The sequence below is a fragment of the Drosophila mojavensis genome, unplaced genomic scaffold (assembly GCF_018153725.1).
Source record: "Drosophila mojavensis isolate 15081-1352.22 unplaced genomic scaffold, ASM1815372v1 contig_74, whole genome shotgun sequence".
NCBI classification, from domain to species: domain Eukaryota; kingdom Metazoa; phylum Arthropoda; class Insecta; order Diptera; family Drosophilidae; genus Drosophila; species Drosophila mojavensis.
The window spans coordinates 4,643,739-4,666,559 of NW_025318899.1; the positions used below are offsets into that span (position 1 = coordinate 4,643,739).

Sequence of the window (22,821 nt, forward strand, 5' to 3'; positions counted from 1 at the left end):
TTTTTTCGTAAGATTCTTAATGATCAATGCATTTAATCAAACTCACAAACAAAAATTCCACTGCTGAAGAATGCCAAGAACAATTTAACGGTAGTTAGTCTGCATTCTGTACACAATGCACACATAATTGGGTGAAAATATTGTCTTAGAAGAGCTATCAATTGAATGGAAGCCAAGGAAATTTGATTAACGGAAGAAATTTTATATATTACAAAAATTCTTTTAAATTAATTAAACTCGGTTTTATATAGAATATTTGTATCTTAAATAATGTTAAATCAATCAATTTCTGTAGAACATAAATTTTTTTTTATACAAAATTTAAGTTTATAATTTTTTTTTCTAATAGCAAAACTAAAAATTTTTCCCCTTCATTTTTCTTGCTCTAACTTCGATTTGGCTGCAATTTTCTTATTTGCCAACTCTTTTCGATGCCTACGCGAAAAAAAAGAATTCTATTTATCTTTGTGTAGGCCCTTTAACTGTTAGGGGCCAATCCAATTAACCCAGTTTGCAGTTTCCCAATTGTGACTTGGCAAAAAATCGCCGTTCAACTGGCGTTTAAAAGTCATGTCCAAATACATGTTTTGAGCATAAAAATCAAAGCAAGCGAAATTTCTTTCGCCAACGCCAAATTGTCAAAGACAATTTGTGAGAGATTTGGCCAAATTGAATGTGGGCCGGCGAAAATCAATTGAAACTTGTAATATTTCTCAACCTGTTCAATGGGCAGACAGCATTATGACAGTTTTGGTCAACTGCAAACTGGAATTTTGACAGCTATTAGTTAATTGTGATTTGCTGCTTGTCCACAAGAGCCAAGCACTTCAGGTGTCAAGTGCTGGGTGAATACGTGTGAAGAGCATAACTGACTGCGTAATACTCGTGCTGAAAGAAGTCAGATTAGTATTAGAAGTCAGTGTAGTAGTACACCATTAGCTGATACTCTGAATGAAGTTTTTATTGCAGTAATTCTACGATTCTTTCTTCTATCATAATGAGTTTATCTATAAAGATATGATATGATTTTTTCTGATTTATCAGTTCAACATTAGAAGTATGTATCAAGACTACTATCGAGTACATATTAGAAGTTTTCCCTTTAAAGTCAATATACTCTCTTTAATATTCATTGCAACTGTATAAACAATTATTGAAAATTATTGCTCAATTATAATTATGCTTAAATGATGATCACAGCAAAATGATTCATAGTTTATATGAAAGCTTAGATGAAAAAAATGTCTAATAAATAGTGTGGAAGTGTCTTTTAATTTCCTGTAAGTTTACGATATATATGTATGTGTATATAATCCACATATAACAAATTATCGGCCAGTTTGCAACTTTAGATTTGACTTTGCCTGACTCCATTTGCTCCGTATCATTTGATATTTGAATCGTGTGCTCTGGCCACTGTCTTGACTTTGCTTATTCTTGAAAACCTGCTTACGTTTTGTTTTCTTAGCTGTCTGCTGCATACGAAACCGCATCGGCTTTATGGCTTATACAAACACATTGTCTCACATTGGCCATATCAGAGGCGAATGCTAATCTCAGCTAACCGATCGCAGCCCGCATACCAAACCAAACCACACGGCTTCGAATCGGAGCAATATTTACTCAATTTTGTGTGAGACAATAACATTGCTCGGATTTCGAAAGCAAAAAGAATTTAAGAAGATGCCACAGCAAACGAACTATAAACAATACAACAGACGAAAATACGAAAAACAAAAATAATAATATAATGCGATGCTATGACACATTGACAAATGATCTGCGGTCAGAATAACTAGCGATAAGGTACGCTCCGATACATCAAATGGCATCAGTTGACAGTCTGTCCCAATGGGAGACCAGGCAAGCCCCAAATTATTTGTTGCTTGGTATACACCCTGCATATGATGTATGTGGCTAAAAAAGTGTATATGGATCTTTAGGTTTTCTTGAATGTGAATAGAAAGAACTCCTGAAAGACCTGCAATATCTCCATCTCGCTCCCTCATTTCAGCCTCCTCTCTAAGTCACTGTTAATCTCTTTTCCTCTTTCTTTGCTTATCCACTCTAACCTCAACCTTTGTCTGTCTCTGCAAATCTCTCATTTGAAGAACTTTTCTCTGTCTTTCTCCATCTCTGATTCCTTCTCTATATCTCACTGCCCATGCCCCTACTGCACCCTCTTTCCTTTTGACTTTCATTCTTATCCTTCTTCATCTCTTTATCTCTTTCTCATACTCACTCTAGATAATACCCAAATGTAGAGTACTCCTAGTCGGTCATTTGAGTCAATTCAAGTTCATATTTCAATAATTTTGCTTTTAGCAATTGTCACTGAGCCTTGATCTTATCCGTTATGTCTGTATTGGGTCAACAACTTCCCAGACGTAAGGCGAGCCATGGCAGATCTAATGAAAAAAAAAAAAAAATGGAAATTGATATTGTTATTGATATTGATGTGCTCCATATTTCCACTCGGCTGATCCTCAATGCGCGACACGTTCAATCTTTTGCATTTCACTGAGTTTTCTGTGGTTTGGTTTTTGGTTTGGGCTCGGCTGGCATTAGTTGTTATTTTATAACGTAGTTAAGAGCGAGCAACGAGTCATACAACTCATCTGATTGATGCTCAGTGCAGTAGTAATTGGCTCAGGTAACAAGCGTAAGCCATTGGAATTTTTTTGAGCCTGGGCAAGGCATTCAATGCCTGGGCGTGGCCTCAATAAAAATACGCATATTTATACATATGTGTGTGTGTGTGTGTGTGTATCATTTTAATTACCTTTAAGTCCTTTATGTGAATCACGGCAGCGGCACACGCAACACATGAACTCCAAAACACAAGAGAATCGAATGTCTTTGAACTGCTGGCAACAACAAAAAACACAAAAACACACCTCAAGCAATTGACTACCTGACGGCCAACAGGATTTTCTAATTCCTTGAACGAAATTTATTTATGACTAGTTCAGCTCTTTTTTCATATGCTTGCTTACGAAACGAAATGGAGTATATAGGTTTTGTGTGTTGGAATTTTTTTATTAGACAATTATAGCATTTACATCATCAAATTCTGTTACATTTTTAGTAAACTCTAGTTAAGTTAGACTTTTAGTCAAATAGGTAACACTCCAAATTTCTCAACATATAAACAAGTATTATGCAGTCGCTAACACCCGTTTGCCTTACATTCTCAGACACTCTTACCTGTTGTGGATCCTCTATTCATGTTGTTAGCATTTTGTTCTTTTCGAAAAATTTTCCACTAAAAACTTGCCCAATCTCCAATCCCATTAATTGCTTAAATGCATTTCTTTTGTTGCTGTTGTTGCAGCATCATATGATTTATCATTTGACACTCACATTTCATGGCTTATCAATAAAAAGATGTTTGAATATATTTCAAGTTCAGTGTCACTGAGGCGTGGCGAATGCAGGCGTGACTGTCTTAACAGGCTTTTCACCCTCCCTCGCTCTCTCTCTCTCTCACTCTCTGTCTCTCTCTCTACTGGTACCCAAAATTTAAATGAAGCAAATATCTCGCCTTCATTAATTAAATTTACCATAGCTCACCCAGTACACTTTAAGCGCATTCGTTAGCGGAACTCAATGAAATATCACGTAGCGCATGTAATTCGATAAGTTTCAATCGGAAACTTGTTTCTTGATCAACTTGGCGCGGCTTTTGAGGCCAGACGCTTGAGGTCTGCGCTTGACAGTTTAGACATGAAAAAAAAATCAAGCTTCGCAAGGTTTCATATGCTTAAGGTTTACACATTATTTTAACTAATTGAAATGAGCAAAAGTGTAGCTTGAAATAAAAACATAGTTGAATGAAATTTTAAATACTTTTTTAAGCAAATTTGCTGTGCATTTTATTCTGCAGTTCGGCAGGGTATGCAATATGCTTGTATTACTTTTTTAGTGGTATTTCATATTTGTTATATGCTCAAATTACGGAAGTAATCTGACATTCTTATGCGGACTTTGAGAACGAACGAATTACCTTATGAGTTTTAGTGAATGCGAATGGTCAGCTTAAAAGTATTTTGTATATAATTTTCGTGCGTATTTTTTTTTTTCGAAGAATTCTTTATGAAGTCGTAAATATATGATGCTTTTTTTTCCAAAGGTATCTCCATTATATGTATAAACTTTTTGGGAGTCGTCGTCTTTATCTCTTTAAAAGTATCGTCAGTTCATGAACCTTAGTTTCTGGAAGAGGAATTTCGAGAAATTTATTAGCTGTGGCATCATTAGTGTCTTTCATTTTGTTCAAAAATATGATCTTGGAATAGTCAAGTTTAATATATATCTCTAACCAGCTCTGTCTACTATAATATAATAAATTATGTTTCGAATCTGCATAATCTTAGTTTAGTTACCCAACTGGCAATATCAAATCCATCTACAAAGCTTCCGGCAGCCTTTTCCCTTTCAACCTGAAAGCTTAACTTCAATCATGTTGAGTACTGTTTGACAGCGTATTTGCTATTGTTAATACCTATCTATGTATACTTCTCTCTCTCTCTCTTTCTGCCTCTCTTTCACTCTTGTTTTTCATTTATCTAATGAACATAATCGTTTCGCTATGAACCTAGCCTAACATGTCCATCGAGCTATCATATGGCTATTATTGGTATTTTTCATTTCGATTGCTGCATTATTAAGCAAAAAAAAAAAAATAAGAAAAAAAATTATTAGGCTTCACCATAATTGCCGCACGTGTTTCCCCAATAAAATAAAAAAAAAGCCGCCAACTATCTGATGTGGGTTCCCATGCAACATTCAACATGACATTGATGAAATGGACTTTTTATGGCCAGACACGAACAACTAATGTTTTCTTGTCCACTCGTTCATTAAATGGGCAAAGGGGTATATTGGTTTTTGAGTAATGGCCGGCTGTCTAACTCCTTTGAATCTAGAGTTGGGGAGTATTATGGTATATATGTATATATATATATATAAGAATATACCTATTCTGGTCAAATCTATCCAGCTGTCTAGCTTGATATAGTATTAAAATGTATTCATTATTTATTAAATGCTAATTAAAATCTATAATTTGAATAGTTTTTTTTTTTTTTTCAGTATGAGCGAGTATATCATAGCCGTTGCGGCTCACCTCTAATGATTTTACATGTTTATTTTGTTTCACTTTTGTGGCAATCTATAATGTTTATTGTGTAATTGTTGCTTTTAGAGAAAACATTTCGAATCACCTTGTGAAATATTGTATAGGTTCGGTTATGTTTACTCAATAAATATTTAATGCTAAAAAAATGTATATTTACCATGGCAAATTTAACGACAAATACATATAATTCCTTCTACAAGAAACTCCTAAGACTACGTATATAACTCCTAACAACTATTTATTCTGTCCGAGCTCTTAAAGCTTATCACAGAACTCGTTTTCTTTACAGAGAAAAAAATCACTTGAGTCAAAACTTATGTTAATCAAAGTCTATATGTATATTTTTTATTGCTTTATAAAACATCTTGTAAGATCTACACGCAAACTGGATCAAACTTTTCCGTTGCTTTGTTCGTAATGAAATTGATTACGTGATGCTGCTAAAGCAAAAGTCTCATAAAAAGCAAAAGCAAAAGCTGAAATAAGCAGTGTAATATAATGGATAAATAAAATATTTGTTGTTACAGTAGAAACACGCTAAAGCGAACTCAAAATTGAGCTGTACACGCAATAAACATAAATTGGAATTATGTTTTCTACACACTTTTTGGATCAATTATTTGTCTTGTTTTGTTATTGAGTCACGTACTCATTGTATTTCTTCATAGGCATTGTTCACTGTGTGCACTGTGCACTGTGCTCTGAATTGTTTTTTATAGCAGTTTTTTATAATTTCAATTTTTAGTTGCTGTGTTTTTACTGCATTTTCCATGCCACACACTGCGCTGGGTAGACTATAAAATGATAAACTGAAACAATTGTGATTGCGATAATCGAGAGTATCCGACTAGCAGATACCTCGAGCAAATTTCAATAGATGCTTTAACATATTTCTAACTATGGAAATGGAACAAAGTATTGAATAGGTTAGAAAAGAAGATACAGAGATAGGCAAACGTCTGTTTGATGGAGGAATTCAGCATACCTCTTTCTATCAGTTATATACATATGTTGTATACGTCGTTGTATACGTAGTTGCTAGAGTTAGAGTGAAAATGCAGAGCTCTAAGATGCCAAGTCATATGAAACAATAGATATGCAATTACATAAAATAAATAATATTTTCGATTTTGATATGAAATCGAATTTTGCCTCCATAGCTATTGACCCAGCTCTCAAAGTGCGTAAGCCAATTAGTTTCAATAACGCTTTTGAGAAAGAGCGTAAAGGAGAGTAAGGCCAGTGAATTTGTGCATTTGACTTAGTTAATTCCCAATTGATTGCGCTTCAATGAAGCCTCTTAAGGGCAAGTTCGTTAACAATCTAATGGCATCAGCTAAATTTAATTCGTGCCCCTTTGTTTTCTTTTGTTTCTAATTGTTATCGCTGCAAAATCGATGACACTTTAAGTTGAGATCGATAATGCGTAAGTGCTGAAATGTTTGTCAAGTGTCAAATGAACATTATATAAAGAAGAATGTCAAGAGGCCACAATAATTGCAACTAATGCGGCGCGAGGGTCGAACCTTGGGCCATAAAAGCGGCCGGCAACATATAAAGAGAACATTACGATTCTAATGAGAAAGAGGAAACGACTAGGATATACCCTATGAAAGAGAAATTTTTGTGTATTCCATGAAAAAGTTTTCAAATTGTCTATTGAATCTGATACACCTCATGTACTCTATTATACCAATTCTACTGCTATTCTAACTACTCTTACTACTACTATTATATACTGTACTTTTCCACTTTTCTGCTACATGAGCTACACTACTATTACTACTACTATTCTGCTACATATGCTACACTACTATTATTCTGCTACATGAGCTACACTACTATTACTACTACTATTCTGCTACATGAGCTACACTACTATTCTGCTACATGAGCTACACTACTATTACTACTACTATTCTACTACTATTATTATCTAATACTACTACTGCTACATATCTATCGTACTACTACTATTGCTAGAACTAGAACTACTACTCATCTACTACTACTTATCTATCGTACTACTACTATTGCAAGACCTAGAACTACTACTCTACTTATCGAACTACTACTATTGTTACAGCTAGAGCTACTACTCATCTAATACTACTTATCTACTATTACTACTGCTGCTTATCTACTACTACCTGTCTACTTCTATTGCTACTACTAGTAATACTGATATTTGCAATTGCTATCCGTATCGCATATCGTATGCTATTCCTAACTCTTATGCTGCCAATATACCCCATTCTAACTCCCTTCTCAATGGGGTTCAGTGCACAAAAAGCACAGCCCAAAATGTAGAACACCTGTCAGACGTGCCGCAAATACATTGAGCAGCTGCGGCGACAAGCACTCAGGCAGGTGGGGGATAGAGGGTAATGGACACAATGGACAGCAAGCGCCACACGTGTTCAATTTATTTTTCACAGTTTGTTGGCCAACTGTGAAGATCGTAGCAGTCGCTGGGGCTAGTTGGGCATCCAGATCTACATCTGCATTTGCTATAATTTCAACTTGCATTTCCATGCACGCTGTCCAATTACAAGCCTCGATTACAGGATATATGCATATAGGCTGGCCATTCAATTATACGGCGTAATTGTTAACTGCTTCCGGATATACAAAGCGTTTGTTTCCGTCCAATTGCTGCGGCTTTTCTGCTGCTGCTGCTGCTGCCAGTTGTTATTAGCTTCTATGACTTGCTGCCGTTTTAGCCCAGTTTGTAGCTTTAACAGGGTTAAAAGAAATGCAGATCTATTATATTTTAAATATTCATATAGCATGTGATGTGTTCCTATGAATCAGTTGATAGACATTTCTACTATTTCAAATGAGGTGAGAAGCTAGCTGAATATGTATATTAACTGCGGTATATATCTCTCTATGTATATATCTTTTAAACACATATATATCTATAAACAAATTTTGAAAATTTGCTCATCCCAAGTGCTGCCTGGCTGCCAAAAAAACTTTTTCGCAACGATTTCGAATTCGAAATACAAACAAAAGCTGAAAATTTGGTTAAAATAAACATGAATTTAAAATAAGGAAAAAAATAATGAACTAAACAAAATTATATTATATATATGTATATGAGATACGACTATGGTATATATGCTAAATGTATTATTCAAGCTATATGCTATACAACGATATACAACTTCTGGTTTATTTATTGTATTTAACACAATATAAACAAGTGCATGTGAACTTTTCTTTTTTTGGGCCATGGCAAATACTATAAAATTACGGAAATTTCGAGACTCAAACGATAAACGCACGTTTCACACAATTTGCGTGAGGCTGCGGTTGTTTATTTTTTTTTTAGTTGAGGAATAATCTCTTAGCAAATTTGTTTTTGTGTATATAATATTTTTTATTTTAAAGCAATTACCTTAAAAAAAAAAAGAAAAAAAAAACAGTACACGAGTAATTGATTCCGGTTAAACGGGGCATTTACTTTGAGTTGGGTCAAGGTCTACTCGGAGATTGAAATAATGAAAGTATTGTAAGCATGTGGAGTATTTTCGGGTAGAGTTTTGAGATCTATAACATATATTTTTTTTAGCATGATATAAAATAAAATTAATGCAGATGCATATGCATCTGTTAAACAGTATTGAATATTAAGAATTTTTATAAGATATATATATACATATGTTTCTACTCAAATATCATATCAAGACATATGTTTACACTTCAAGAAAATTGAATTAAAATTGAAAAAAAGAAAACCCCACTGAAAATGAAGAAATTAGAAATAGACAAAAACAAGTGGAATTTGTTATGGAACGCGATGTGGTCAGCGTCTGGCAATGTTTTTTTTCATTTGATGAAGCGGGCGTCAAGCAGCTCGACACGCCGACTGCTAATAATGCATTTGAGATGCTACAAGTTGCATTAAGTCAACAACAATATCAACAGCAACAGCAACAACAACAACAACATTTAGTTCTTTGCCATGCATAATTCATACTAATTTGAGAGACCTCAACTGCTGTTAGGGTCAATGACAGAGCCTCTGGGAGCGCAAAAGTTGGTCAGCTGGAAAAAAGGAGTCAAGTCAGCTGAAAAGCAGGAAAAGCTAGAATAAATGAGAATCGTTTATTTATGCACAGCACGTGTTGCATGCAACAACTTGTGGCAACAGCTAACCCCCATATGTGTGTTTGTGCTTGTGTTTATCCAGCGTTTAATGCCGCGCAACGACGGGTGGCAGCAGGAAGTAACATATTAGATCTTCTAACAAATTTCTTAATTATGCAACTTTAGTTTCGTTTCAAATATTTTGATAGCATTTTTGGGGGAGGTTTTGAGTTGAGCGTGAAAAGTTTGGGTTTAGACTATTTCTTCATTTCAATTTTTTTTTTTATTTCCATCAGTTTGAGAGTTTTCTGCGGAAAAAAAAAAACTAATCAACGGAGCGATCTTTTAGTTTCTATAAAATTACATATTTACCATTTTAACTGAATGAACTTAACTGTTTAGCATTTACATATATACATACATGCAGACATACATGATGTTTGTCCAAACTATTTGAAATCAGAAACTCTCATCGCTTTCATTTTCGTATGCGCGGGCCAATGAACTTGATAGCCGCCAAAAAAAAGTTGTGTACGAAAAAAGGTAGCCAAACATGTTAAAAGAAGAAAAAATATATATATGTATATATTTGACACGCATCTCAACAGAGAGCTAGACAGAGAGAGGGCGAAAAGGAGAGTGAGAGAGTGTCAGATGCTTAGCGATCGGGCAGGGCTGCAGTTGGCCTATGGGTTTTCATACACAAATTGAATTTGTTTTTTTTTTCTTCTTCAACTTTCACTGGACGTCATTAATTTTTGCCCGCCAGAGGGCGCTGCTAATGAAATAATCAACATGTTTGTAATACTAGACGCACGCACATATAAACAGACACAACTGACAGAGATAGACAGACAGGCAGAGACAGATAGGGAGACAGACGGGGAAACACACACCACACACATTGACACACTCACATACTGACACACACACTCACACACATACACATGCAGAGAGCTAGAGCCAGCTCTATCTCAATCAACACACAGCCAGACACAAGTAGCTTCACACTCAAACACGCACACACTCTCATATATCCCAATATCTCCCCACTCACACATACACACACACGCACAACAATCATTTCAAGATCTCCACATAAATCGATTTTTAATTGCCCCGCGTTGGGCCGTTTGGCTTTTGCTAACCAAACAAGTTGCAGAGGAGTCAGGTGTCGATGCTGGTTTTCATTTAAATATGATATAGAAAATTATAGTTAAAGCGACGGCCGACTAATTTGTAGCATTTATATTATATATTTGTGAATATAACAAAAAGGAGAAAAAAATAAAATAAAATAAATAAACATTTGCATAATTACGCAAACGTGTTGAAAACTTTTGTAGAAAACTTATGATATGTGATATGATGCGACGGCCAAAACAAATGTGGGAATATTTCCTAATCAAAATCACAACAGGAGAGAGAGGGAGAAAGAGAGAGGGAGAGTGAGAGAGACAGCTGTAGCAGTCAATTTATATGATAAATGAATACCGTGTGACTTTATTTTAAGCATAATTAGCAACAAAACAACAATGTGCCAAAAGAGGAAGATAAAACAGAATGTGTTATATAGCTAAAGAATATACAGTTTGCATATGTCATGCTTGGGAGCGTAAAGTTGGGCAACTATATATAAAATAAACATGTAAAACTGAATACTTCAAATAGAATTCAGTGGAAGATTTTCGTTATTTTTTCAGCTAACTAAATCTTTAAAAAACAACTATATTTAGTATATAGATTATATATATATTTCCTTTTACAAATCTTAACTAATATACTCCATTTGCTGCCTGCACGTTCATCAACACCATTAAAATTCAACAACATTTCTCATTCAGGCAGAAAAAGGTAAAAGCCATTAAACTTTTATTCAAATTGCCTTCGATAAATAAATATAAATTATTTGGCAGCAAATGCGTCGTAGTTGCAGTTCATTTACTTTCCAAACGAACAGCTGCAAAAGCGTTTGCGATTTTAATTAAAAATCAAATTATTTTCACGTTTTAATTAGCTATTGCTTATGGCTCATTGGAGATTGGTGTTTGCCGATTGGCGATTGTTGAAGATTGTGAGAATTGCAGCTTAAATTTACTCAGATGCCCACTGACCCATATTCTAGCTTTTCTTCGGCTGTCTAAACAGGCAAACAAGAAACACGTTAAAGTGTTCTAGACGTGCACGACTAGGAGATACCCTGAACAGCTGTTGCTTTGAGGTGATCGAATAAGAGAGGCAGTCGTACATTGAGTATAGTTCAACAGTTGTTCAGTTATCAGTAACATAGACATAGAATGTTTGATATCGATTTTAATCGATTCCCAGAAAGTGAACTAGAAAGCTTACAAATGAGTTCAAAATGACTTGGTTATGTCATAATTGATCGATTCGAATGTCAAACTTAATAACTATAGCTCAAAGTCTCTAGGAATATGTGGTATATATCATTATTAATCGATTCCAAGAAGATGTGTAAAAGAAACTTATCAATGAGCTGAAAAAAGCGCGATAAGTGTGTGTTATATTGCTTATCGCATGATCAACTCCCCTCTATCTGTCTCTGTCTATGTCTCTCTCACTTTCTCTGTCTCTCCCTCTCTCTCTCGTTCCCTCTCGTCTGCTACCTGTTACATAAATTTGCATACACCCAACATACCCTGCTTACCCACTTCAAATATATCTACAGTAGAGCAAATGCTATATATAGAAAGTTAGTGTAGATCTCTGTATATATATTTAGATCGGAATGGTACTTTTACTTTTAGACAGCGCAAATATCTTCCGCATTACAAACGAACGCACTTCGTTCCATTTGTTTTGTTGTTGTTAGTCTGTACAAATATTTTTACTTTGGTTGACAGGCGAGGCATGGTGAGGCGAGGCGACCGAACAAAGTGTCTAAGTGAATCATTTATTAAAGAATCTCTGGCGCGGGAATGTGGAGCAAGATGCAAAAGATTTCAAGTTGTTCACCTTAGTCGATCTATTTAAAATATCCGAAACATCACTTTTGGACCACATTTTCAATTTATTTGATGTAAAAAAGTCTTGGCATTAATGATTTTCTTAATGTCAGCTGACACAATTTCAGATCTACTTGGACTTGTCGACGGGTGGGTGGTTGTTCGTATTGGGGGTTGTAAGAGCAGCATTTCCATTCGCATTGACTTAAATTGTGTTTTCCATTTCGAGTATTTCTTTTGCGTTAATTAAAAGTCTCTCAGGGACGCGTAACACTTTCGTGGCAGTTCATTGACTTCTATTTACGGATCTTCAAAATTAAATGGAAAATCATTTAGATTTTGTTACTGTTTACTTAATTGAATTGATGAGGCATACTAAAAAAAGCCCATTACATCGTTGCCATGGTTCTCCTCTTCTCTTAAGTGGGGCTCTTTGTTAAGGGCAAGAGCATCATTAAAGAGCTCTGCGATCGGCATGATCGATACGAATCCATACAGAGTTTTGAGTTTGTTTGTGCTATCATCAGTTCCATAAAATCTAATGCTTTACTCTTTGACAAAGACTTGGGCCTCGGATCGCTATGATCTTAATTTGTTTGTCCTATCATCAGTTTCATAAGCGCAAGTGCTTCACTTTCTTTAAACGAAAAGAGAAGATCTTCTAGCAAAGATTTCATACACAGTTTTTGTTTGTTTGTCCTAAGATTATAAGTTAGCTCTCTGCCCTCCATAAGCGCAAAAGCTTTGCTCTTTATGTAGGGAAACAGCTTGATCACAATCTTTATTTTTGTCCTAGCACTCTTATAAGCTTCAATATTTCCCTCTTTATTTAGGTAAAGAGCTTTACCGATCGAGCAATGATCGCTAGAATCCCATAAAAAGTTTTTTTTAATGTTTGTTCCATCATCCTAATAACCCATGGCTCTCTCCCTCCCTACATCACTCTCTTAAGCTCACATGCTACGCTCTTTTGGCAAAGGGAAAAGAGCTTGCGATAAAAGCTTTTCGAATGCCGCGATCGCCTCGCGATCTCGTGCTCAAGTTTTCCTGTCCTATCAGTCGAGTGGACGCGTGTCTTCAAACCAGAACGCTTTTTGCAGCGCATTTGTATATAAATATATAGTTTTACATATATATGTATATTTGGATAATCTAGTTTAAATCGCGCGTAAATTTTGTGCTTTTCCACTTGAAATTTTTCACATCTCTGTTGAGTTCCAATCAGATTTTGGCATTTCAATTGGAAAACAATTTGCAGGCATTTTTTATGTGTGCAATTTTTGCGTGCTTATTTATAGTTAAACGTTAGTTGTGTGTATGCGTGTGTGTGCGTGTGTGCGTGTGTGCGTATTTTGTTCTATTGTGTTTTGTTAGCTTGCGCCACAGTCACAGCCCGCCACGAGCTACACAGTGCGTATGAGTGATTTGTGCCTTGGCAGATTGCCAAACATTACGCAGCTGCTTTGAATATTTCCATATTCCATTTTCGAGAATCTATCTTCAAACTGAGTCACATAGCTGCTGCGCGGTGTTGACTTTTATTATGGCCAGTTTTCTTTGTGGACCCAAGTTGCAGTCCATAAATCCATTCGAATGGCTGCTGTAAGGCAGGCGAAACACATGTTGAATCTATTCGCATTAAATGTGTTTGAAATTTGATTATTAAACCAAACATATTAAAATCATAATCTGATCAATATAACTGTCAATTAATTGCTGCCTTGGTACATGAGTCCATGTTGATTTCTGATTGGAGTTGAGTCGTCGTCTGTTTACTTTTGTGAATTGTTTATTTGTTTTTAATAAGTCTTCGCCGTTGGCAAGTGTTTGGCATTTGTCTGGCTGGCTGTTTCTCTATATGTGATAAAAGAACGTCAGCGATTCTTCAGCGGAAATGATGTATCATAACACGAACGTATCCCACGCCCAAAGTCTCGGAGCTTTTTTTCTCTCCTACTATAAACAAATTTGAAATTGAACAAATAATTAAGCCAAATGAGAATAAAATTGAATTTCACACGCAATTTCGTTTATTTTTGTGTATGATTCGTATGGAAGATATATACAGAGGAAGATATATATAGAATTTTGAATTTTATTTTTTAATTCATTGCAGTCGACATTTTGACACTAGGGACTTGCAATTTGGGAGCTGTTCAAAAAGTCTTGCGAATTTTCTGTTTTTTTTCCCCCATCAATTATTTAATTATACATGAATGTCAAGCTCTATGGCATTCAAAGTAGTCCCTAACACATAAGAATTCCGATTTATTTAAATTTGACCAAAGAAAATCTATTGTGAATGAAAGATATAGATATATTAGGCTCATATTAGCTAACAGTTAGAGCTACACATATATAGTCATATTTTTAAAGTTTATCTCAAATTTATCTATTAATTTGCCATTCAACTTGAGATTAGATTAAAAAGCCTCTAAGCCAAGTCTGCGAGAAGTGCAATGAACCTTGGCCGGAGTTATCTTGTGTGGTTTTTCAGGCAAACTTGACGAGAGGCTATTAAAAATGAAACAAGAAACAGCAAAAAGTGCCGAGATGTTGTATATATGTAGATATGTATATGTGCACATATGTATGCATGTATGTGTATTATATACGTATCCAAGTTTATTTAGTGTTGGTTCGTCAAAAGCGCGCTTCAACCTCAACTTATCTGCAGCTCTTTGAGCCAAGTTAACACATAATGAAATCTTATCTCAGGGCAACAACAATAACAACAACAATAGCAACTCTTTGTAGTCAACCTTAGGTGCAAATAAAACAAATGTTTAAGTAAAACTTATCTTGATTTTGTCGCCTATAACTAATTTATCTCTCTCTCTCTCTCTCCCTTGCTCCCTTACAGACTGTTCAAACGACTTGGCGTCCCCAGTTGCCCTTGCCCAAAGAGCTCCAGCTGGCCGATGAAGTCAACCACAAGGCAGAAGCAGCCACCGAAGCAACATTAGACACCAACAACGAGCTGGAGATGGAGCGACTGCGCCAGCAGCATCAGCACGGCTTGAGCGGCTCTTCCTCTCAGCAGCTGACGAACAAACAGAAATGGTCCTTCGGTCGGCTGTTTCGCAAGAAGAAGGATGCTGCGGATGCTGGCAGTGCCAGCTCCAGCGAGGAGGATCGCAAGGCGGGCTTTGTGCCTGCCCAGCGCCAGAGCGCCACGAAACCCAAATCAAAAAATCAAAGCAAATCGGGCAGGGGAAGCAGAACATTCAACTTTGATCACATTGTGCATCCGCAGTCGCAGTCGCAGTCGCAGTCACAGTTGCAGTCACAGTCACAGTCACACTCCCAGTCACAGCAAAATCATGCAGACAACGAATTCTTTTTGCCCGTGGAAATGCTGCCACCCGAGCCCTACTATCAAAATCAGCCTGGCCTCTGGCCTGGTCGCTCCAGCAACTCCCTGGATCGCCGACTCTATCTAAGCCAGTCGCAGCACTCGCAGCAGCTGCCGCCCAGCAAATCCCGCTCCGCGCAGCGCGGCAAGCAGCCCGGACACTCCAGCGAGGAGGAGATCATTTCACTGAATTCCTCCACCTTCTCCAAATATCGCAGCGACGAGAGCATCCACAGTGGCGGCCAGGCGCTGCATGGTGGCCAGGGCGCCTCCAGCCAGAGTCGTCGGAGTCGCGCCGCACGCAACGAGCGCTACTACAAGCGTCTGTCGCGCGACGGCGAGCTGAGCCACGGCAATGTGCCGCCGCAGCAGCAGCAGCAATTGCAACAACAGCAGCAACATCTGCAGCAACAACATCTGCAACAGCAACAGCAACGCTACAAGACTCAGCCCTTGCCTCTGTCCATTTATCAAGCACCACACAACACCGCCTCCACCTCCACCGCCGCCGCCGCCTCCTCCTCCGGCTATGTGCAGTGGCGACCGTTGCAAAACTCCATGCAGAACGATGCGAAGCGCAGCATCAGCTACGACAGCCAAATCCACTTGCAGAACGTGAATGGACGCATGCAGAGCAAGCCGCTGCCCCCACCGCCACCGCCGCGCGATCCACTGCGTCGCGTGCACGTCGGCTACAGCTCGAGCGATCTGCGGCCCGTTTCGTATGCGTTCGATCAGCGCGGACGCTGCGCCTCCGACGATCGCATGTGGCAGCCGACGCAGGCGCACTATCAGTCCGTGCACTCGCTCAACTCAGCTCAGGGCAGCTCCATAGCCAGCGCGCCGACGCAGTCGCAGTCGCAGCACCGTCGCTTCATCACGCGGGCAGAGCGCAATGCGATGCCCGGCAAGAAGTCGCTGCCGAATGGCATTGATTTCCATTATGTGGCGGATGCAACGCCGCGCTCGCGCAAGCCCATTCATCTGCTGGACAGGGATGTCCGATTGGCCGATCCCGTCGAGCCCGCCTCGAGCGGCGTCCTGCGCACCTCGAAAAGCGGTTTGCCCACGGCCAGCAGCGAATGCTCGCGCTCCCAGCAGCCACTGGCCAAGCCGCGTTCCATCTCTAGTTCGCGTTTAAGCGAGCTGCGCAGCTATCCCATGCCCATGTACTCCGAGGTGCAGAAGCCCAAGAGATCGGCGCCAGCGCCCGCTCCCTGCCCCAAATCGAACAGCGTTGTCTGCGGCAGTTTGCACATCAAGCCCAGCGAGCACGGCCGGGAGAACTATGTGGAAATCCAAAACCGGGATGTGCACAAGACCAACTCAATGCCGCATCACTATCAGCGGCGGTCTGGCGAGGATCTGTCCAACAAGTACGATGAGTATGTGGCCGAGAAGCGGGAACAGCATCAGCAGGCGCCCATCTTTGCCGAGCGTAAGGCGAGCGCGCCAGCCATCGCGCCCATCTACTATCCACGCAAGAAGCCCGCCAATCTGGAGGAGGCCATCAATGAGCTGGAGGCCATCTACAAGTCGCTGGGTCTGACCGAGCCAATGGAGCCGAAGCCCGAGCCGAAACCCGAACCCAAGCCGGAGCCGCAGGTGGAGCCAAAGCCGCGCATGCCCACGCCGAGTGACTTCGAGAAGTTCGCCCTGGCGCATGCCGATGATTATGATGATGAGGATTCGCCAGCGGGTGAGCCGGATCCGGTGCGCGATGATGTGGCCTATCGGAATCTGCAGCTGGCCAATTTGCAGTATCGCGCGGTGGACAGGCAGCCGCCGTTTGGCATACCCGTGGGACCGATTGTGCCGGCACCGCAGAGCGACTATCTGCACGTGGAGCCGGTTGTTAAGGAGAAGAAGAAGAGCGGCTCACCGGACATTGTCAAGGATGATCTGGCGGTGCGTGCACTGCGCAAAGATCCGCCCGGTCCCAAGTCCAGCTTCGTCTATCCCATGCAAAAGAAGCAGCGCGCCACGCGCACCCAATCGGCGAACATCTACAATCTGATCCAGCGGGATGCGGCCAAGCCATCCGGGGGAGATCTGAATAGCTACATTGAGCTGACGCGCAGCATCGAGCGAGCCGGCTCAATGTCCAACCTGCGCGGTGAGGAGGCGAGCGACATACCCGGCACATTGGATCTGCTGCGCAAGCTGAAGGCGCAGGACGAGGAGCTCCAAAGGAAAACGCACATACCCTTCAGGCACCCGAGTCAGGGCGGCGCCATAGCCCAGTTGCCGGAGCGACTGGGCCAACAGCATGAGGAGGAGAAGCAGCCAAAGCAGACGCCGCCAGTGCCGGCGCCGCGAAAGAGTCTCACGCCCGAGCCACTGCTCGACGATGCGTTGAATAAGATAGCGCAGGATGCACAGGCGAGCAGCATCAAGCTGACACAGGAGCTGGACGAGCTGCGCAAGGAGGCGCTGATTACAGCGGCGCGGCCCAAGTTGAATGCGGAGCAGCAGAAGCTGGAGCAGGAGCTGCAACAAATCGAGGCCGTCTCCGAGGCGGCCAAGCGCTGTGGCCAACTCCTGCTCGACACGTTGCCTGACCAAACGGATGAGCCGGACAGCGAGCAGCCCAATCCGCGCAAGCTGCAGAAGGAGGGCAAGCTGATACGTGCCATCGACGAAGTGTCCGAGGCGGCGAACGCTGTGTGCGAAAAGATACTCAAGGACATTGTGACCACCGAGCCACCGGTAGTGGTGCACGAGGCGCTGCAGGTGAAGCAGCGACCCCTCGACCAGCAGCAGCTGGTGATGCCGCATCTGATCAAGAAACTGGATCCCATACAGTCGGACAAGATCGAGGCGATAGCCAAGCGCTGCATGCGCCAGCTGAGCGAACTGGCATCCGAATCGCCGCCAGATTACGACAATCTGCCCGCCTGTAATAAGAAAAGCAGCCAACACGAACCGGTCCACGCTGACGCCACTTTAATTTGTCCCATTGCAGAGACCAAGAGCAAAGAGCAAACGATCGATGACATCGATCGGATAATGCGGGAGTGCGAGCTGCAAGCGCGACAAACCGGAACTACCAACACCGCCTCGAGCACAGATGATCAGCGCACCAGCAGGACAACTCACACCACGTCGAGCACGGATGATCAGCGCACCACAGCGCCCAGCATGAGCAGCGGCAGTGGCAGCAGCGGCATCCATCAAGCGAATACTGTGAGCACCACCGCCTCCTCATTTAGCTCCAGCAGTGACTGCCTGGCCAAGTCTTCGAGTCCCTCGACGGGCAATCGGCCCATGTCCTCGAGTATAACCTCTTTCAATCCGTACTCATCGAGCGATTATATCAAGTCGCAGAGTAGCGATTATCATGCACCCAGCACCGATCCCATTAAGACATTCAGCACCACATCGTACGATGTGCCATCGACGCCGAACGACACCACAATTAGCACCAATACACCGAGCACCACCAACACCAGCATCACCAACAACAACCTGAGTGAAAATCGAACCGCCAGCTTTGCAGCATCGCCTACGTCCTCGACCTGCTCGTCGCCGCCGTTGCAGCTGACACCGGTGGGTGGGGATGCGAGTGGAGCACGCTCCTCTTCGCCCTCGCAGTACAATTCGAGCGAGGAGCTGGCCGCCATATTTGGCATTGAGGAGAAGCCATCGAAGCAGCTACGTCGGAAGCAGCTAACAGGTAAAGGCGTTGCCCCCGCCCAGCAGCAACCCGATCAAGCCCCAGCCAATGCCAATGCCAATGCCAATGATAATGTCAATGCCAATGCCAATGATAATGTCAATGCCAATGCCAATGATAATGATAATGATAATGCCAATGAGAACAGCTCCTCTGATGCCGCTACTAATCCCCGCTGTGCGCTCGTCCAAGCTATTGCCACTAATCCAGTTTTGAATGTTGACCCCGAACTAGATGTTAATCACCCATCCACATCCACAAACACATTCATTAATTGTAGTAGTCATAGTTATAAGCTAGCCACCATACCGGAACTGGAACTGGAACTGGAGCTGGATCAGGAGGAGAAAAAGACAGTAGCAGAGCCAAAGACCGAGCTGAAGCTCTCTCCCAATTTCAATCGCATTTATGCCAGCAAAGTGAGCATAGTTGTGGATAAGCCGGAGCTGGAACCAGCTCCAATGCCCGCTTTGACCCAGTTCGATTCGTTGAGTTCGCTGGAGGAGACATCGTCCAATCCGGACTCTGGTAATGCTAGCCTCGCTGATTATCCTCTAAGCACAGCCCAGGCGAATGCCTCAATTGAGCTGCACCCGACTTTCAACACCCGCTTTGAGGTTAAGGAGCATTACGTATCGGAAGTATCGATAAGTGCTAGCGATAGTGATAGCGATGCGACTAGAAAGGAAGAGGAATTTCCCCCTCTGCCCACAGAGGAAGAACTGCTAGAGAGCCTACGAGAGGAGGTTACACTTGACGAAAGAGAAGAACTTGCCGAAAAGTTAGCCTTGAGCGAAGCAGTTTATGAAATAACGACTGAAACATTTATAAAGCCAACTATCGAATATAATGCCAATGAAAATGAACTTAACGATACTCAGCTAGAAACTGAAAATGAACTTAACGATACTCTACAGCAAGAAACTGAATTTTTGCTTGACGAATGTCAATTGGATGACAACGAACTTGACGATAGTGATTTAGTAGCTCAAGCACTTGACGAAGCTTTCCTTGAAGAAATCGAAATTGAAGAAGAGGTTCAAAGTGAACTAGTTCCATGTAAAAAGAGCGTCGTTTATGAGACGCCGCAAATAAATTTGAACATTTCCGAGTTTAAGCTCAATTATGAAACCAAAGCGAAGGCAGAGGAAAGGAAGGATATAAAGAAAGGCATTGCTGCTGATGAAATACCAATTGAAGATGCTTTAACGGTAAACGAGAAGCAGAGCAGCAGCAGCAGCAGCGATAACGGCAACGTCAAGGACAGCGGCGAGAAGCCAAGCAGCGAAGCCAATGAAATTGCAACTGCGAATACTTTAACACGTAACGGAAACAAGAACAGCGGCAGAGGCAGCGACAGTGACAGCGAGAGAGCCAATGAGCGCGCAGCGAATGCTAGTGAGAGCGAGCTTCCGGCTAGGACAGACGAACAGCCGACGACAAGCTCGAAAGCGCTCTCCGTCTTCGGCGAGGTTCGGTCAGTGGGCGTGGGAGCGAGAGCGGGCGCGGGCGCAGGCGTCGTTGGCAATGCAACGCGAAGCGGTTTGACAACACTCGAGCACGTATTGGTCGCCTGCACCGTGGGCCTGATTACACCGAACGATTTGCTCACATTGTGTCTGATCGTAATTGGTGTGATTATCATTGTGGCAATTGCGCTCACCTGAGCGCCGCACTTGATATCATTGTCGTAGTTGTTGTTTGCTGTTAATGTTGTAATTATTGAAAATGGTCGAGGGAGGGGGATGGCAACTTGTTGCCAACAACATGAATGGCTTATTGAATATATTTTTGCATTGAAAATGTTATGAACGATTATATATTTTTTATAAACAATTTAAATAGATGTTATCTTACGAAAGTATTTTTAATTGGAACCACTGTGCAAAATTGTTGTGTAAACCACTGTGCAAGCGAAATATGTTTATCGATCAATTAGTTTATATTTATATTTATAGCCGAAAAAGTATTTTTTCATTAGATTTATAATTTTAGTTATAGAACTTATTGCACCACTGTGCAAGTGCATTTAATTCCACATCGAAACGAACCAATACTAAAAATTCTTTAACAATATAAAACTTTGTTTAATTAATTTTTATTATTAATTTAACTGCAACTTGTGCCAATGATTTTTTTCTTAAATGTTTTTTGCTTTACTTTGTTCTACTTAATTTTATTAATATTGTTATACAACATGAGTTGTTTAAGCACATGAAACGAAAAAGATATCGAATAACATTATAAATAAATATATATATCTTGACTAATCATAAAACATTTCCAAAAATCTTTCTTTGTATATTTTCAGCTCAAAATTTAATATTTTAATTAAGTCAAAGTTGTTTGCTCTCATTTTTGAAATATATATGTTAAATTCATAAAGAAAACAAAAACAAATCGTCGCATAAATATTATTAATAATAAAATGTTATTTAAAACAACTGGAAAACATTCAAAATATTATTTCGTTGCATTTTTTTTTGCAGTTTTCGCTGATTTTGTAGCTTATTGTAAAACTCAATGTAAATTATGTTTTATTTAATTTATTAGTTTTGTATCTATAGATTTTATTATTTTTTTAATTTTTAATTTTTGGTTTTCGTTTTTTTTTTTTTTTAATTTTTTTTTGTACTGGTAAATTATATATTTTTTCCTTATTTGTTTTCATGCTTTTGTAGTTTGTTTTTAGTCACTTTTTAATTTTGTTTTTTTGTTTTTTTTTTTTAGGCTTATAACAATTTGATTGAAAATAATTTTTTGTCTTTTTAGTCAGCTATTTTTTTTATTACGTATTTTTTAATTGCTTTTATTAAAGTATTCAATGCTAATTTGCTCCTCTTTCCAGCTCTTTGCAAATTTTGTTCACTAATAAAATAGAAGCTAAAAATGTGCGTGTTTTTAATGTAATTGTTGCTGTGCAAAATGCCGCTGCCAAAAGCCGAAAACTCTTTTGTTGTAATTAATATATTAACCGGTGTTACATAAAAAACAATATTGTTAATATTTTTATTTATTTCAGCTGAAGGGAAATGTATTCGAATTCAACTAGAAAGCTTTCGTTTAGGTTTGAGTCTTGACTAGATTTTCTTATAAACTTTTTCGAACTGGTTTGTGACTTAGCTATAGTTATGGTTGTCAACTTAGCTAAGAGCTCTTATGAAAATTTCAATGCTAGGTTGGATAGTGTTAAAAAGTTTATTAATAATTTTATATATAACATTTAAATTGCTACTTTTTGTGTATTTTTGTATATGTATATTTTGCTGCGATTTTCCTTTCGAAATACTGGTGAATAGATAAGAGTTGGTATATCTATGCTTAGTTAAATACTTTATCTATAGATACATTTATCTGCAGGACTTATTCTAATACGTTGACCTTCTTGCCATCTTTTTTCGGCTGCTTAGCAGTTTTGCTAATCTTATTTCCTCCGAGTTCTTGACAGCGCCAGACGCAACAACAATAAAAATCGAAAGTCTTGCTACATAATGTGCACCCACGACTCCTCCTGCTCCCCTTCCTCCTCCCCTATCTCAATTGTTGTTGTTGTTGTTATTCGACGTCTGTTGAATTGACATAAAAAGGA

The 22,821-nt window shown here is 39.9% G+C and overlaps 1 protein-coding gene across 3 annotated transcripts in view; it reads left to right on the forward strand.

Moving 5' to 3' along the window:
- The window catches only part of LOC6581429 (supervillin), a 111,105-nt gene that overhangs the window by 4,971 nt on the left and 83,313 nt on the right, over positions 1-22,821 (forward strand). For all 3 annotated transcript variants that reach the window (XM_044009626.1, XM_044009625.1, XM_032731897.2), the window contains exon 2: positions 15,065-19,232. In XM_044009626.1, the coding sequence (XP_043865561.1) occupies positions 15,065-19,232 (4,168 nt within the window). The remainder of the gene's footprint in view (positions 1-15,064; positions 19,233-22,821) is intronic.